This window comes from Staurois parvus, unplaced genomic scaffold (genome assembly GCF_062004578.1).
Source record: "Staurois parvus isolate SC_StPar_1 unplaced genomic scaffold, SC_StPar_1.0 ptg000168l, whole genome shotgun sequence".
NCBI classification, from domain to species: domain Eukaryota; kingdom Metazoa; phylum Chordata; class Amphibia; order Anura; family Ranidae; genus Staurois; species Staurois parvus.
Genome location: NW_028317964.1, coordinates 1,881,054 through 1,899,479, shown reverse-complemented (window position 1 = coordinate 1,899,479; position 18,426 = coordinate 1,881,054). Strand labels below are relative to the sequence as shown.

Below are 18,426 nucleotides of genomic sequence, written 5' to 3'. Positions count from 1 at the left end.
AGGGACGTCACGTTGGACGTTGCCCGAGAAACTGGAAGTAGCGGAGCGACCATTTTAACTGTGGGAAAAGCGGTTAGCGTTCCTGGAAGCTGCTGCAAGGTGGATCATGGGATCTTTTATGCTAGATGTGTGGCGTTTTATGCAAGCATTACTAATAAAGCGTGGAGTTATCATATCTTGAAACATACTATAGGAATCTTCTTTTCTCTATCAATGAATATATTGGAGTACAACAGGAGACAAGAGTATCGATAGAAGTATTGGGGGATCAGAAGGAACCCGCAGGGTCCTAGCAGATCTGTATCTATACCCTCCTTTGGATATATATATAAAGGCTGGCAGATTACTTATTTGGGTAAGGGTATGCAATTCAGCCACATTAGATGTGTACACTGAGTGTTCACTGAAGTACTTTATAATATTAATACACAGAGTGGTTCACTATGACGTGTTTGCACGATTTAATGTGAGGATAATACACTATTGAGTTTTCTTTTATTTCGAAGTATACGGCACATACTGGATTTACATGGCGAGTTTTTGGAAGAAATAATTTATGAACTTTAATTTTATTTTTGATAATTTTTTATTAATTTTGATTGTTTATATGGACACTAAGAAGGGTATTTGATTAATTATATGAACACTAAGAAGGGTATTTAGTTAATTTATCTGGAGGTACACCTAATTTTTCCTAGTCAGAGATTGGTTTTATGAGCTACCTGATATGTGTTATTTGTAGAAATGGTCATTCTTTGTGCTATGTATCTTGTTCCTATAGGAAGGGAGCCTCTGTCCCTGTTTCCCCACGTACAACACCACGGTTTTAAAATCTACCAGTTTAATGATTAACCTATGGCAACACTTTTTTAGCTTTTGGCTACATGAGAAGATCCCCCTCATTTCCTAAGTGAGCACAAATGAAGTGCGATGCATTTTCCCCGCAGGGACAGAAACAGTAAAAAAAAAGAAAAAAAAAAACCAAACAAAAAATAAGGGGGGGTTCTAACCCTTTCTTGGTCTACTTCAAAGAAACCATTAATATAAGCAATACAGAGGCTGCCATTGCTGAATTCATTTGACAATTACCTTGCTATCGTTCTGACACAATGACTTTAATCATAGGTCTACTGACCCAGAGCAGATAAGACTATTGTTGTCCCAGGAAGTGAAGAAAAATCCTCATAACCACACATAGCCAACTCTCAAGTGAAAAATGTATTTGTGCTGGATCTGGGTTGTAATACAAGTCAATCAATTAACTCTACAAGACTTTATAATGCATGGGTGACTAGAATATCTTATAAGGCTGAGATATAATCTGGGCTGCAGACAAAGAGCTGCCACTCCTTGTGAGAACCTCGCAAAGGCAAACAAGTCAAAACACGATCTGTAGTAAAGAAGCACATAGATACTGATATTTTGCTAGCAGCTGAGATTTATTCCATTTGTCTTTTTGGAAATAGGCATAGATCCATTGAATGAGCTTTTTAACTAGGCCATACAAGCAGTAACAGAAGAAATTACTTTTTTAACCCTTGCACATCACAGGGAACATAAAAGGATACAGCATTCATGCAATCCGCATAAAGCCCTTAAAAGGCAGTAAATGCCTCGCCAACGCTGTTGACTGCCCAGCCATATTCCATGTCTGGACAAATCACCATTAATTTTTGCTAGCCTTACCTCCTGAAATCTATATTTGCATCCTCCTGGCAAAATCCAAAGCTGCTGGAAGGTTACAGGTAGATCTATAGCTCTTCCATGTAGATAAGGTGACCAACCAGGGGAGGATGAATATAATTTCTCTTATTTCATCCAAGGAGTACACATGTTCCAAAAAGAGCCAACACTAGCATGTTTCAGCCTGTTAAGGCCTTACTCTTGAACTATGAGTAAGGCTGGACGAAACAAAGAAAAAGTTTATTCATCCTCACCTGGTTGCTGACTTGATGTACATGGAAGGACTTTTGTGTTGCGGTTTGGAGACCACTGGTCAGGCATGGTGAGTGGAAACAGAGAGCTCTTGCTGGTCCTTATTGCATGATTGGGTTTCAGTGCCATTATCTTGTATGTATGTCTAGATCTATAGCTAGCCAATCAGTGGCGCCACTGTAAGAGCAGCCCACAATTCCATTACAGGGGCCATGGACACGTTACATATTTACCCAATCTGTGGTCCAAGACAGGCAACACTACTTCTGCTAATAGCATCAAATGCTTAGTTTCTGGAAAAAAAATTTCAGATCTTACAAGGATAGTCAAAGCCAAGTAGCATTTAAGTTTTGGGGGGACTGATGAATGATAAAAAGAAACAGACGTATTTTAGCAAGATTGATATCCACTCACTATATTTATAAAAAAAAAAGTTATGCACTCCCCAAAAATAAGATGTAGTTTAAAAAAAATGTATAATTCTTACCTCAAGGCATGGATGCAGTATATACAACGAGGCATATTCTTTCGATCATAGATGTCTGTAGTCTCCGGATAAAATATCTACATGACAGTTTACAATAAGGCCAGTTAACTGGAAGGCAAGACATACAAGTCGAACAAATTCTTTAACATACTACTCTAGCATACCTTTGGAAGGCCAATCTCTGACATTGCATTGAGCCACTGAATCACATTGTCTGTGTGTCGGAAGTGAAGGCCAGTAGCCTGAAGAAAAAGAAAAACACACACTTATGAACACATTCACATTCCATTATGTTCACCTGGTTTAATAGGAGATTGACAAAGAACTTATGAATGGATACTAGCACATGCAGCCATCTTATAAATACAACTGACCAAGCTGAAGAAGCAAATAATTTATAGTTACTACTGTGAAAATGAATTTAACATCCTGTTTTTTTGCCATTTCCAAACTAATCAGTCACATTTATGATGTGCCCAAAGCTTTTTCATGCTAAAAACTTAAATCTCTAAAGGATCCATTCAGCTATATTTTAATATCTGTACAAAGTGGAAGCACTTTAGGCAGCATTTATAGATTAAAATGACCTCCACACCAAAACCCCAAATCCACCATAAATATCACCTAACGTCTGAGAGCTTTTTACTCAGACATAACTAGATGTCCACTGAATATTATTGCATCCATTAAGTTCCACTGCTATAGGTTATCCAAAAAAAAAAATGTTTGGATGGGGCATCCTTTATCTACACATCTGCTGTGTTTTCATTTGCATACAAAAAGGCAACCTAATACTTTCATGCTGTCCTACCAAACCTCTAAACCTATTTTTAGTATGATGATCACACAAAATAAGTTTTGGTCAACCAACTCACCTTTTTATGTTCACACTAGGCAAACAGTGACCACCTTTACAAAATACTATTCTTACATTACAGAACCATTCTGTGTGTGGATATTCTAATATGTACGTGATACCTAACAGAACACTTACACGATATCTGGTCTGTTCACGATCATAGATTTTCTTCAGTGAAACAACTTTCGGACTGAAAAAGTTTCCGAGTTTTGCCAGGTAGACTCCATTTCTGAGGCCTTCTTCAAGCTCTGTAGTAGGTGGTAGTTCCTCCATCAAGCAGGCTTCCATCCATCTGTAAGAGTTGATCAGAAATCCATAAGACAATTATGAACAATTACAAAAAAACCAGATGATCCTATTATCTTAAATTCAAAAGAATTTTTCAAATAAAGCAACTTACAAGATGGAACAAATTGACCTCACCAATCACTAGTTCCACAACATACGCTGATCACACATTTGTGTTCATTTTTACTCTGTAAAATTTCTAGGTACACCTTTCACAAGCAGTGTTTAGTCTGTGTAGGAAAAAGTGTAAAAATTCATGTAACTTTATACTTCCCTGCTCTGCTATTCAAATCCAGCCATTTTAAGGTTTTTTATCTCATTCTGTTTTCACCTATCCTCAGGGTTTTTTTCTCCGAGAATAGGTGCGGGTACTCCTCCCTTCGCAGTCACCTCTGGTCTTTGTCCCCTATCCACCTTCAAGCACCGTCCTCCGGTTCCACCTGCTACCCAACTCCCAGTACCGTCCCTTTTAGAGAATTCAAAACCAAGTATAATTTTATGGTGCTAAGTAATTTGTAAGGAACTTGTTAATAATAAAAGTAAAAGCAGTGAAATATATCCCCTGCAGCCAGCAACAATAGATTCACCCAGCATCCAGCAACAACAGACCCTCCAGCAGTGAGCAAAAATAGACCCCACCATCAACAGTAGACCCCCCCAGCAAAAACAATAGATTTCTTAGCAGCCGGAAACAATAGACCTTCCAGTACACCCCACCATCCCTCACTACTACATGCATTATGGCGCTGGAGGTGCCAGAACTGTCTTTCCCCATGTTCCTGCCAAAAAAAAAGCCCTGCCTATCCTCCCAGTCCATAATTAACTCACTATTAAAATCTATAGGATCCAAACCCAATTATGAAACAGAGGGAAGAAATTTGCTGGAGGATACTGAATAAGGGAAACATTTGTTTCACGGTGTGCATCAACTAAAATGAAATTGCAGATTAGGCGGAGGTGATGTAGGAAAGGTATATCCTTCCATAACAGAGTCAATAACTACACATAATATATACACACACACATACAGTAAATAAAAATAATTAGATACTGATCTGATACGGCTCTTTTATACACTACATACATGTATCAATAGGTTTGTCAAATAATTTTGAATCTAAAAAGTATGTTAGGTTCCCACTACAATGTTGATCATTTCCCACCCATTCTGGTGACATCACTGATCCACTGAAAGTTAAATTTGGTTGGGTTGGAAAATTGCTTTCAAGCCTATGGCATGTTGAATAGAGCAGTTAAAATTCTGAAATGTTCACTTTCAGAGTGTTTACTTTTGACACTGAAAGTGATCAGAATTGCTATTTATGTTGCACTGACCAACTGTTTTGAACATCTGACCAGGTAAAACAAGTGCTTAAAAATGTATGACCAGAATTAGGTCTAACTCGCTAAAGTCTCATACACTCACCGGCCACTTTATTAGGTACAACTTGCTAGTGCCAAGAAAATATCCCCCACACCATTACACCACCACCACCAGCCAGAACCATTGATACAGGGCAGGATGGATCCATGCTTTGATGTTGTTTACGCCAAATTCTGACCCTACCATCTGAATGTCGCAGCTGAAATCGAGACTGCCCATTCTCATCAGACCTCAACAAGGCATTTCTGTTCACACAAAACTGCCGCTCATTGGATATTTTCTCTTTTTCAGACCATTCTCTATAACTCTAGAGATGGTTGTGTGTGAAAATCTCAGTAGATCAGCAGTTATTTAAATAATCAGGCCAGCCTGTCTGGCACCAACAACCATGCCACGTTCAAAGACACTTAAATCCCCTTTCTTCTTGATTCTGATTCTCAGTTTGAACTTCAGCAAGTTGTCTTCACCACGTCTAGATGCCGAAATACATTGAGTTAATGCCATGTGATTGGCTGATTAGCAATTTGTGTTACCAAGCAATTGTACGAGTGTACCTAATAAAGTGGTCAATGAGTGTAAGCAGGTCTGAGGCCAGTTTAAGGACCTGGATTTACTGGCAGATGTACTTTAAAAAATCCTGGTAGATTTGTACAGACCATGAATTTGTATGCATTTGTTTAAAAAATCTGTACCAAAAAAGGTTTCACTTGATAATGAGCATGTTGGCCAAAATTACTTTTTGACTCATATTTCTTGGGTAGGGACCACCCAACTACACGCTTAAATTTCTTAGGGCGAGGCAGGTTAGGTGTTCCTTGGAAATCTACTTCACAGATATCATGTATGGACTCAGGAGGGTGAAACAAGACACTTAAGTTGGGTATAGAATAGTAGAATTTAGTTCAACATCTTTTGCTGTAAGAATGTATATTTGATTTTCAAATCACTAGTGGGGTCAAATCAACATTTGCTTTTGGCCATGATGAGAAAATTCAAAGGAGCAGGATGGAAAATTTCTTAAAGTGTATGTGGTTTTCGTTTGGTAAAGTCAATTCATTCAATCAAATATTAAAAGCAAATGAGAACTACTTTCCAATGAAAATTACGTGTACTGTGCATTTCTGATAAATTCTACTAATGTATACCCAGCTTTATATAACACAATTCACCTGAATGTACCCAAAATAAAAACAGGTTTTTGGGAAGACAATCTGTTTGAGTAAAATACATTTTTAGCATCTGTGCTTCAGTATAACCATATGTATGCTTCAAATTTCTAATACAAAGAAACTCTCCCTTCTGGCAGCTTGCTTTTTGTCTTAATAAAAAGAATTTCACAGGTGTAAGCTATTTATAGGTGACCTGCACTGCCATGGTTCTATATTTAGTTTTCAAGGCTATTGTTTTTTTTTTTTGCAGCCTAGCTATGGAGTATATAAAGTCTGAAAGTTCTTCTATAAGTATCCTTGCAAACTTAAAGGGGCAGCACCTTAAGGAGACTGTCTTGGCTATGCAATTATACAATTGCCAAAACTATAATAAAAATAACATATAATGCTTAACTAATATTTTAATAAACATGAACCCAACCAGTAAAGATAATGATAATTGCAGACCTTAGTAAGCAGACATTAGGGCTGCACTAAAATTAGGAAGATTAGCTTTACATAATTCCATTGCACCATAAAGAATAAGCTTTTTACATGGATCTAGACTGATTAGATTACATGCTGAGAATATAGAGACCTCACACAAGATAAAAGATTCATATTCCTCCATTAGGTACATGAGAGTTGGAGGTTTGGTGGCACCATAAAGTCCTACTGAAGAAACTTTTTTTTTTCTTTAATATAATTGATTTCTAGTAGAGTATGTGTCAATATTACATACAGTGTTTTAATATGTATTTCACTTTTTGTAGAGCTAAAATCTGGGATTTACACTGCTATTGTAGACATTCAAAAATAGATACACCCATTACTAGAATATAGACAAAGTGTGTTACAGAACATCTCAAAATCATTATGAAGACTGACAAGCTATCAATGCAAATCCTGATAAGAGATGTAAAACACAACCAATCAGAGATTTAAAAAAAAAAAATTAAAAAAAAAAAAAACATTCCCCACAGCAGTGATATTTTTTAAATTAAAAATGGGAAAGACTATGGCGCACCTGCATTTCCATCAAAAGAAAGCAGTTAGGAAAGATTATAGAAAGTATAAACACCATTAAGATGGTGGTAACTATGCATGGGATAACTATACCCTAGACACTTGGATTTATGTTAGTGACAGGAAGAAAGTAATTGCTGAAAGAAAACCCAAATTTAAAATCAAATGCCAGCTGAAGATTTCTAAAAGGTATGTGTTTGGTACAACAAAGCAAACAGAGGGTAATTCTAAAGGAATGTCTGCTTAGGTACAGAAGAAGTCCAGGGACTGGGACAGAGGCTCCCCCTTCAGCAAAAAAAAAAACAAAAAACCAAAAAGCAAAAAAAAAACCAAACAAAAAACCCATAAACATATATACAAAGCTATACCGGAAAGGTTTAAAACTAAGAATAGGATGTTTTAGAGCAGCCCATTCAAGTCCAAACTACAATCCAGTTTACAATCTGTGGCAAAATGTAAACGATGGTACCTGTCAAGCTAAAAGAGCAATTCTTCCAAGAGGAACGATCAAAGATATCTGGATCCGGATATGCAAAGTGGGTAGACTGACCACAAAAGATAAGTGTTGGTATGCAACCAAAAAAATTTTTTTTTTTGTTTTGCTTTAAGGGGTTGTAATGTATATTTTGTTTTTTTAATTGAAAAAAAAAAATCTGTTTACTTACCTGCTCTGTGCAATAGTATTGTACAGAGCAGCCCCGAGCCTCCTCTTCTGGGGCCCTACCACCGGAGCTCTTGACATCTCCTCTCCTCAATGTGCCACCATAAGAAACAGCCTCCTTTTGGAAGACGCCTGTGTGCTTGCGCCCGAGCTTGGCTGTGCGAGTCTATAAACACACATAGCATGGCTTGACCCTGCCCCCCCAGCTCTCTCCTCACATGACTTGACTGACAGCAGCAGGAGCCAATGGCTGATGCTGGTCTTTCTGTGTTATCTTTTCTTACATTTACCTTCTGTACCATCTTACTCTTCGCCAATACTTCTCAGAATTATTCAGCACTCAGATTGTAACAGGTCTGCAAAATAGTCTGCAAATGTGTATCGTAAGCAATGGCAAATACTAACCTATGTCTCTGGGTATAAAGTTTTATTAAACATTAAAAAAATAAGTATCCTGCATAGTTTTACATCAGTTCAGACTATTTTCTAGCAGAAAAAAATGAACCCATTGACATCAGCCAGCAACTATCCTGCATGATCCATTGTGGCTTTGAGCTATGACTAAACCAGCCAATGTGATAAATAGTAACTGAAATTCAATGAGGAAAGGATGAGTGACTAATGGCTACTTGCTCACCAAAACTGGCAAACTCCCGCACCTTCATTCATGAGTCAAACGAACAATAAAAGGGGAAAGAACACATTTTTTTCATTCAGTAGACCTTCCAGATATCTCATAAAGTAGAACTATTAGCAATTTTTTTTCCATTTTGGATAGAGCAAGGGAGGGTTATAAGTCTTGTCAGATTTCCCTTCACTTCCTGTCCCATAGCCAAACAGGAAGTGAGAGGAAATCCCTGCAAATTAAGGCAATTCTTTGTGGAGCCCCCAGATCACCAGAACTATTGTCCCCATTGGAAGATTTCCGCTTTATTACTTTCTGGGGACAACCCAAAATTTGGGATATTCTTTTAATTTCAATTTCAATGATATTGGTAAAAAGGACAAGACAGCAATAAAAACCTGACAGGGGGTTTAATCCTGCTCCAATCTGTCCAAAACTAAAAACAGTTTTGTCTTTAGTTATGCTTTAAAGCGATAAAGAAAAGAAAAACCACTAACAGGAGACATAAAATGCATTTCAGATCTTCATGTAGTGGGATCAATGCTACCTGTAATACGCATGGTGGACATTGCCAAATTGCAGATTATCAAATACACCTGCAAGTTCTGTCCAAAACCTGATTAGGCAAAAAAGTTTCCCCCACAAACCTATCAACTAAATTAGTTTTCAGTGCATTTGTAATGGTTTGCTCTGCAGCAAAGCCAAGGAGAGTAAAGATGGCACCTAAATAATCTATGCTATGGCTGTAGGGGGTGAAGCTAGCCTACTATTTAAACAAATAAGAATTCGTGGTACAAAAATTTGCGATGCACTTGGCCAAAAACTGAAACCGAAATGGACGGTTTTTAAAAATTAATATATGTGTTTTGGAAAAAAATATAATGATTAAAAAAATCCCACAATATATACCCCATTTTTTTGTATAATATGAAAGATGATGTTATGTCAAGTAAATAGATACCCAACATGCCACGCTTTAAAATTGTGTACATTCATGGAATGGGGTCAAACTACGGTACTTACAAATCTCCATGAGTGGTTTAAAAATTTCTACAGGTTACCAGTGTAAAGTTACAGAGGAGGTCTACTGCTAGAATTTTTGCTCTTTCTCTGACGTTCATGGCGATACCTCACATGTGGTTTGAACAGTTTGCAAATTTGGGCATGGCCTACGTATGCGTTCACCACTACGTGCGAGCACGGGAGCACTTTAAACTTTTTTTTTTAAATATTTATTTAAAATGTATTTTTTTTTTACACTTTCCCTTTAAAAAAGAATTCTAATCACTTTTATTCCTATCACAAGGAATGCATGCATCCCCTGTGATAGAAATAATTAGTGACAGGTCCTCTTTATGGAGAGATATGGGGTCACTAAGACCCCACATCTTTCCTTTACAATGTAAAGCATTAGATAAAAAAAGCATTGATCTAGTGCTTTAAAAAAAAAAAATGGCCTTGTTTACAAGGCGCAGGAACCGGAAGTGACATTGCTCCGGTCCTCCAAGGGTATAGAGATGAGTGGAGGCCATCTTTTCTTCACTTATCTCTATGCCCAGCGCCGGGATCGTTTGGTGGTTTCTCAAGTAAGGCTGTGAACTACCGAGCAGTGGCGGGTGGCGGCAGCGGTGGTCGGCTAGAGGCGGCAGTGGCGAGGGGGCGGGATTATTTTCGGAAACCTGTGTCGGTGCATATTTTCCTATCGGCCATAGGCCGATAAGGGTGTTTTTGGCTGAAATGTTTCGGCCACTGACATTCCGGTGCAGCTCTAATAAGAATATATACTAAACTGATCTATATCTATATATACAATCATTTAAAAAAATTATAACATAAGATTCTCTAAAATTTGTCACAGTTACAGTGGGGAAAATAATTATTTGATCATCTGCAGATTTTGTAAGTTTGCCCACTTACAAAGAAATGAAGGGCCTATTATTTTTATCACAGGTGTATTTTACATGATAAAGAAAGAATATCAATCAAAAATCCAGAAAAAAAACAAACACACGATACAAATGTTGCAAATTCAGTGAGTAAAATAAGCATTTGATCCCCTACCAATCAACAATTATTCTGACTCCCACAGATGTGCTCATGTGGTACACAGATTAGTCCTGTCAATTTAAGAAGGTGCCCCTATGACACCTCGTTATGTGTATAAGAGACATCTGTCCACAGAATCTTTCTTCTATTCAAATGCCCATTCCATCATGGGCAAGTAGATGTATGGTACATCCTGTATGGGCAAGCAGATATACCAACAGGTCTGCAGGAGGCCTGCATGGCACCGGTGATATTATGATCGCTGGTGCGATGTTTTAGAGGCTTCAGCAACAAAAAATAATAAATGCACATTTTTTTAATGACAAAAAAATGTGCATTTATTATTTTTTGTAAAAAGGTGAACTTATCCTTTAAGCTAGAGGAAGCAGAGAAGAGAACACAAGAGCATAATGTGAAAGATTTAAGGAGTAACTCCACTTTTGTTGAGAAAAAAAACTGGGTGTCCAGGGACTACCCCTAGGTTCAAGGGAAGAGTGAGGTTTGTGGGAATGCGAGAAAGAGGGGGGACAGACTCACCACACCAGGGTACAGGCATGTTTGCTGGTGATAGACCACTATACAGAAAGCCCCAATTCATGGAAGGGGTCTTCAGGAACCGGAACTATCCATGCTCAGATCACTCAGATCACCACTGCCCTGGACCTGTAGAGAATTCTAAGCCTAAATATACTCACCAATCACTTTATTAGGTTCAATTGCTTGGTAATACAAATTGCTAATCAGCCAATCACATGGTAGCAACTCAATGCATTTAGGCATCTAGACGTGGTGAAGACAACTTGCTGAAGTTCAAACCGGGCATCAGAATGGGGAAGAAAGGGGATTTAGGGTACTTTGAACAAGCCATGGTTGTTGATGCCAGAAGGGCTGGTCTGCGTATCTTAAAAACTGCTGATCTACTGGGATTTTCACACACAACCATCTCTAAGGTTTGCAGAGAGTGGTCCGAAAAAAGAAAATATCCAGTGAGTGGCAGTTGTGAGGATAAAAATGCCTTGTTGATGTCAGAGGTCAGAGGGGAATGGGTAGAGTTGTTCTAGATGAGTGAAAGGCAACAGTAGCTCACAGCAATATGGACCAAAATCCAACATCTATGCCACAAAAAATTAGGGCAGTTCTGAAGGAAAAAGGGGTGTAAACCCAGTACTAGCAAGGTGTACCAGATAAAGTGCCTGCTGAGTGTAAACGGCAAAGTACTGTAGTACGGGAGGTGAGTGCCGAAAGCAAACACTTTAGACAGGTCCTAAATGTCCACTTATCCACTTTAGCTGCGAAAGATTTTACCCCATTCATGACCGGGCCATTTTTTGCTTTTTAGCACTGTACTAATTTTTTAATAGTAATTGCGCAGTCATGCAATGCTGTACCCAGATGAAATTTACTGCATTTTTTTTTTCACACAGAGATTTCTTTTGGTGGTGTTTGATCACCACTGGGCTTTTTGCGGTTTGTGATATAAATGAAAAAAAAGGACCCAATATTTAGGGAAAAAAAACTATATTTTCTACTTTCTGCTATAAAATATATATAATAAAAAAGTATTTCATCATAAATTTAGGCCAAAATATATACTGCTACATGTCTTTGGTTAAAAAACAAAAACCCCAATAAGTGTATATTGATTGGTTTGCTTGAAACTTATAGTGTTTACAAACTATGGTATAGATACTGGAATTTTTATTTATTTTTTAATACTAGTCATGGCGGCGATCAGTGACTTATATAGTGGGACTGTGATGGTGCAGCGGGCAATCTGACACTAACTGATGCTGGGGGTGAACTGAGTAACTGCCACTGATATCTCCAGGGACACTTTTCAGCTAGAATAAAACCGGCACATTGCTGCTGTCTGTAGAGAGCCCTGTGTTGTTTGCCAACACAGCGCTCTCTTCTGTCATTCGCTCAGCCAATCAGCAAATCACAGCCATAAACCATTGGCCGGGACCCACTGATTGGCTTGTGCTGCAGCAAATAACAGCACAGTCTTTTGCGTGGGCCAGGAAGAAAGCCATAATACACAGGTATGTGATTGTGCCTATAAGAGCTGATCTGCCACAGTAAATGTACTAAGACAGGTTGGCAAGCGATTATAGAAGTTTCTTGCAGCAGGGATTGGATACGTTTCACCGAGGTAAAGCTGAGGGGTAACCAATTGGAAAGCTTTGATCATATTGCCTCAGTGACATTGATGCTACAAAGTAAAAAATGGTTTCTCCGTGTAAAATATCAAGTCTACATACACCACCTAAGGACACTAGCAAAAACGAAGGCTTTCTGGGAGCAGGAGGGGTTATATGGGATGTGCTAACTACTCTGACAGTGTTCTCGCCTGAAGGAGACAGCATATAACCTATGGTCAAGATGAGTCCTGTACTGTATGAATAACATCCTTTAAAGTGTTACTAAACCCACAACAGTAAAATCAGTCTGTATATGCAGTAAAGTATGCTGGTTATACTAACTGTTGAATCTAAGGGGTTAATCCTCTGCATTGTGTAAAAAGGAGGTTTGATCCTGACTTCTCTGATCCTCCCCTTTTTTCAGCATCTACCTTTTATCTCCTGATAAGACATATCGTGTGGAGTCACTCTGCACATGCTCAATTTGGTGTGTATTGCTAGAGAGGATTTTTTTTCTTGGGAGAGTACATGTGATCAGCACAGGGCCAATCAGCACTGTCCAGCCAGAGGTCAAGAGTTCTACATCCTCCTAGAGAAAACTCCTCCTACAAGCTTTAACCAGTGCTTGATTGGACACTGATAGAAGTCACAAGAGTGCTCTAAGTGCTGATGAGAAAAGGTTTTTAGCAGTTTATATGTATTAAAATAATTCCACTCCCATGTTCTGTGTACTGTGGGAGACCAGATATAGTGAATGCAGAGTCCTGGGTTTAGTAACACTTTAAATCTCTGACAGGGAAAAAATACAAGTAAATACCATCACGCAAAGCTATTCCTGAGAAGTAGAGCTGCCACACTGTAACAGACTAAGATTGGAGATTCTGAGTGCCTATTACTGACTTGTTCTCATTTAGGTATGGACTATAAATGGCAAAAGACCTCCGTTCAGAAACACTTCATGCTCCACTTATTACCCTAGACTACAAAAAAAACATTATATTAACCTGAGATTTTTATCACCATTCATTTCCACATATAACAGAGCAAAAACAGACTTCTAGTTACTGTGGACAATATAAAAATGTTTATCTCTTCATTAAGTTGATGATTTTTCCCTAATGAACCAATTCACTAATGTTGTTTTATTCTCCAATACTTCAGAAGAACAGTTTGAGTAAAATTTGAAAAAACTCAGCAGATGTTGCTGTGGAAACCAGGCCAGTTGTGCAGACTGGTCCTCTGCCAAGAGCAGATTGTTGGTATAAGACTGGTACAGAGCTGCCAGCCATCTCAGGAATGGAAGTCCGACAAATTGTGAAATGGAAACGCTGTCTAATATTACTCAGGTCTACACACAGAATGATAGAAGAATTCAAGTATTCCCATAACTAGAAGGTAATCTACGCAAGCAGAAATAGAAAATGCTGAATGATTGTTATCCATAAACAGGTCCCAGTTCTGCAACACAGTTCTAAATACAGCTGATATAAAGGTTTAGTCAATGAAATGACCTTCACTTCATCTTTATGACTAATCAGATATAGAGCAAAGCGTGGCAATTAAACAGTTTTTGATAACTTTTTATTTTGTCCTACTACACCTGTGAAGGCTATTGACAAATCCGTAATGTTTCAATTTTGTTGGTGGCCATGGATGGGTGAAGTTTTGTTCTAAGTTATATTTGGTAACAAAACAATCCTCCCCTCTATACACAGATACAGTAATAGACCTCGTTCACATGAGCGTTCTACAGCACATACCTGTGTGAGGGCCATGTTTGCCTGCATAGGGATACACCAGTGTTCTCTGCATCCCCGTGCAGGCAGTCCCATTCATGTCAACTGTGACGCAGGATGGAAATGATGGTCTCAATTAGAAATCTGTGCAGGTACATGGCCCAAAACACGCACGGTCTGTGTTCAAGGCTGTACACATGTACCCCATAGCTGGCAAATTGTGACCATCAGCGGTGTCTGTGAAGATGCTGCGTCCCAGATCACAAATGGCACATTTTCAAAGTCTCTAAAGCAGAACTCCAAGTAAACATTAGGAATAAGCTTTGGGGTTTGTGTTAAATGCGAGTTTGTCCACCGAAGTACCAAACAAGCTGGCAAAATCTGGCCAGTTCACCTCTGTGAATACCCAGCTGCTATTTGTAAACCAATTTGGCCAATGACGGCAACCAGAAACCCTGACCAGTTTCATTAACCACTTGCCCACTGGCCACTTATACCCCCTTCTTTACCAGGCCAGTTTTCAGCTTTCAGCAATGTCGTACTTTGATTGACAATTGCGCGGTCATGCAAGATTGTACGCATATGAAATGTTTAGAATTTTTTCTCACAAATAGAGCTTTCTTTTGGAGGTATTTAATCGCCGCTGGGCACTTTACTTTTTGCGCTATAAACAAAAAAATGCAAAAAATTTGAAAAATTTTTTTTCTTTGTTTCCATTATAACATTTTTCAAGCAGGTAATTTTTCTCCTTCACTGATGTGCGTTGATGAGGCAGCACTGAAGGGCACTGATAGGTGGCACTGATAGGCAGCACTGAAGGGCACTGATAGGCAGTACTAATGAGGTGGCATGGATAGGCGGCACTGATAGGCAACACTAATGAGGTGTCACGAATAGGCAGCACTGATGGGTACTGATAGACAGCACTGATAGGTGGCACTGACTGGCATCACTGCTGGGCACTGACTGGTGGCACTGACTGGCAGCACTGGTGGGTGGCACTGGTGGGCACAGGTGGGTGGCACTGCTGGGCACAGGCAGGTGGCACTTCTGGGCACAGGCGGGTGCACTGCTGGGCACAGGTGGGCGGAACTGGTGGGTGGCACTGCTGGGCACCGATCATCGGGGCACTGATCATCAGTGCCCCGATGATCGGTGCCGATTTCTGCTCTGACAACTGCCGGTTCTCGGCAGTACTTTCCTCGAGCTCTGAGAGCATGAGGAAAGTGCAGCCGAGAACCGGCAATTGCATTTCCCGGTGATCAAAGTGTCATTGGACATGGCTGATCACGTAGTAAAAGGACGCTGTGATTGGCCTTTTACCACATCACGTGACACAGCGATCACGGAGATTGCCGGGTGTGCGCGTTCTGGAAGGACACCATATGACGCCAAGAGGGTGTGGGGATTTATGGGGGAAGATTTATAGGAATCTGGAAGCCACATGTAGAGTAAAAGCACCCCCCCCCCCTCGATAACTACCACCTTCCCCAAGGTAATAAGTGCAAGTACCCCTTACCCATTTCCACAAAAAGGTCAATATTAAAAACACACACTGCCAAAGTGTCACTCAAGCCATCCAGCTATGTAACTCAAACATCAATCACAATGACAACCCCCCTGCCCAGTGATGTTGCCCTGCCACACTACCGCTGCTAAATGACAATCAGATTCCCAAGTGCGGTTTGTAAACAAATGGGATATTTGGTGACATCAATGACCAAATATGGTCAATGCAGCTGTATTCACCAGATACAGAAACAGCACATATGATTCACTACTTCTTCCCCTCTTCTAAAGGCGAGGAGGGAAGAGTCTGCCAGTTCATTCAAAGGTGTGATAGCAAAAACAGTTGCTTCTATTACCTGACCCTCACCAGAGTTGTCTAAGTCAGTGTTCTCCAAACTGCGGCCCTTTTCGTGCCTTTATCCAGCCCTTGGAGCACTATTCCTCACACTGACACCAACGATGAGGCACTAATCCTTCCACGAATACCACTGATGGGGCATTGTTTACTCCCACTGAGCACAGTCTGATCCCCCTAACGTCGGACGGATGGAAAAATAGCCCTTGGTTCTGATGGCCCAAGGCATCAGATCAGGGCTGGAATAGGAGGGGAATTTTCCTGATGTTGGAGAGATTTTTTTTTTCCCCACTTTCTTTTGACCATTATTACCTGGAACAGAAAGTTACTGGGGAATCCAAAATGTATGGTTGCCACAGAAACAGCAAGAGGGACAATCTAATGAGGATATCTGTTCAATAGGGCAAAGTCTAAGAGGGCATTTTCATCACCCTTTAACCGCCTCCCGAAAGCCATACAAGGTAATGACGGGCGCATGGCGGTTATCTCGTTCTGGGAGGACATCATATGACGTCCTCCCACTCTAACCACGTATGTTCGGCTCCGGGAGCGCACAGTGCGGTGATCGGTGGTGCACTGTGTCCCTCGGACACAGCGGATCACCGATCAACGGAAAGAGCCGAAGATGTCGGCTTGGTCATGTGATCAGCTGTGTCCAATCACAGCTAATCGCATGCAAATAGGGAAATGCCGGTTATCAGCATTTCTCTCCTCACGAGCTGTCACACTGACAGCTCGAGAGGAGAGAAGAGCCGGTAATTGGCATTCCTCAGAGGGGACATGTACACTGATCATCAGGGCACTGATGATCAGTGTGCCCTGATGATCAGTGCAGCCCCATCAGTGCCAGCTGTCACTGTCCATCAATGCCAGCTGTCAGTGATCATCAATGCCACCTGCCAGTGCCCATCAGTGCCTCATCAATGCCACATATCAGTGCCTACCAGTGCACATCAATGCCACATATCAGTGCCCATCTGAGCTGCCTTTCAGTGTCATCTATCAGTGCCAGTCAGTGCCACCTATCAATGCCAGTCAGTGCCACCTAACAGTGCCAGTCAGTGTCGCCTATCAGTACCATATATGAGTGCTGCCTTTCAGTGCACATCAGTGATGCCTGTCAATGCCCATCAGTGCCACCTACTAGTGCCTCCTCATCAATGCAGCCTATCAGTGCCCATCATTGCAGCCTCATTAGAGCACATCAGTGAAGGAGAAAAATCACTTATTTACAAAATTTTATAACAAAAACTAAGAAAAAAAAGGTTTTTTTTTCAAATTTTTCAGTTGTTTTTGGTTTGTTTAGCAAAAATTAAAAAACCCAGAGGTGATTAAATACCACCAATAGAAAGCTATATCTGTCTCAAAAAAAGGATAAATATTTCATATGGGTACAGTGTTGCATGACCGCGCAATTGTCATTCAAAGTACGACAGCGCTGAAAGCTGAAAACTGGCCTGGGCAGGAAGGGGGTATAAGTGCCCTGTAGGCAAGTGGTTAAAGCAGCGGTTGCCAACCTTTCGGATCTCACGGACCACTAAATTCATAATTTTAAATCCCGTGGACCACTAATAAGAATTTTTTAAAAAGATAAATACATTTGTAAAATAATGATCAGAGAACTTCCATGTTATTAATATGAAATGCACCTATGTAATATAACATTATAAATGCTTATTTAATGATAACACAATCTTTAAAGGTTAATTGTAACAAAATTATTAAAGTTATTTTAATTATTACAAAATAATTGAAGCTTACTTAAGTATTACACATTTTTAGTGTGATATTTGCTCCTGCTTGTTTGAAATAAGTTTATGGATTTTTGGCTGCAATGATGTTACTGCAACACAAAGAGCCGTTGTTCTTTCAAGCAGAGACCTGTACCGACAATACTGAAGCATACAACTCAGCAACGGTTGCCTCATACAACTTAAAACTACCCTGACGTCACACTGCCCCTCTCATTTCCCCCTCTCTAGTACAAATCGTGAATTTAGTGCAAAATAAAGGCGAAAATATCATTCAGAATGTAAGAATTTCTTAGAATATTATTTGTTTTATTAATAAAACATAAAAAATGCAAATAATGTTCAGATTTTTCTGTGGACCACGGACCATTGGTTGGCGCCCGCTGCTTTAAAGAGCGTTCCTCTTACTTTCCAATGAGTCTCTGGGACAAAAGTAAAGGCAAAACAGAACAGAGAAAAAAAACTGAAGGGTTTT

At 39.7% G+C, this 18,426-nt stretch overlaps 1 protein-coding gene across 1 annotated transcript in view; it reads right to left on the bottom strand.

The window, feature by feature from the left end:
• The window catches only part of IQGAP1 (IQ motif containing GTPase activating protein 1), a 254,871-nt gene that overhangs the window by 131,963 nt on the left and 104,482 nt on the right, over window positions 1–18,426 (bottom strand). Inside the window, exons 3-5 of the mRNA XM_089676402.1 lie at window positions 3,417–3,573; window positions 2,587–2,664; window positions 2,423–2,499 (exon numbers count right to left, since the gene is read on the bottom strand). Of these exons, the coding sequence (XP_089532528.1) occupies window positions 2,423–2,499; window positions 2,587–2,664; window positions 3,417–3,573 (312 nt within the window). The remainder of the gene's footprint in view (window positions 1–2,422; window positions 2,500–2,586; window positions 2,665–3,416; window positions 3,574–18,426) is intronic.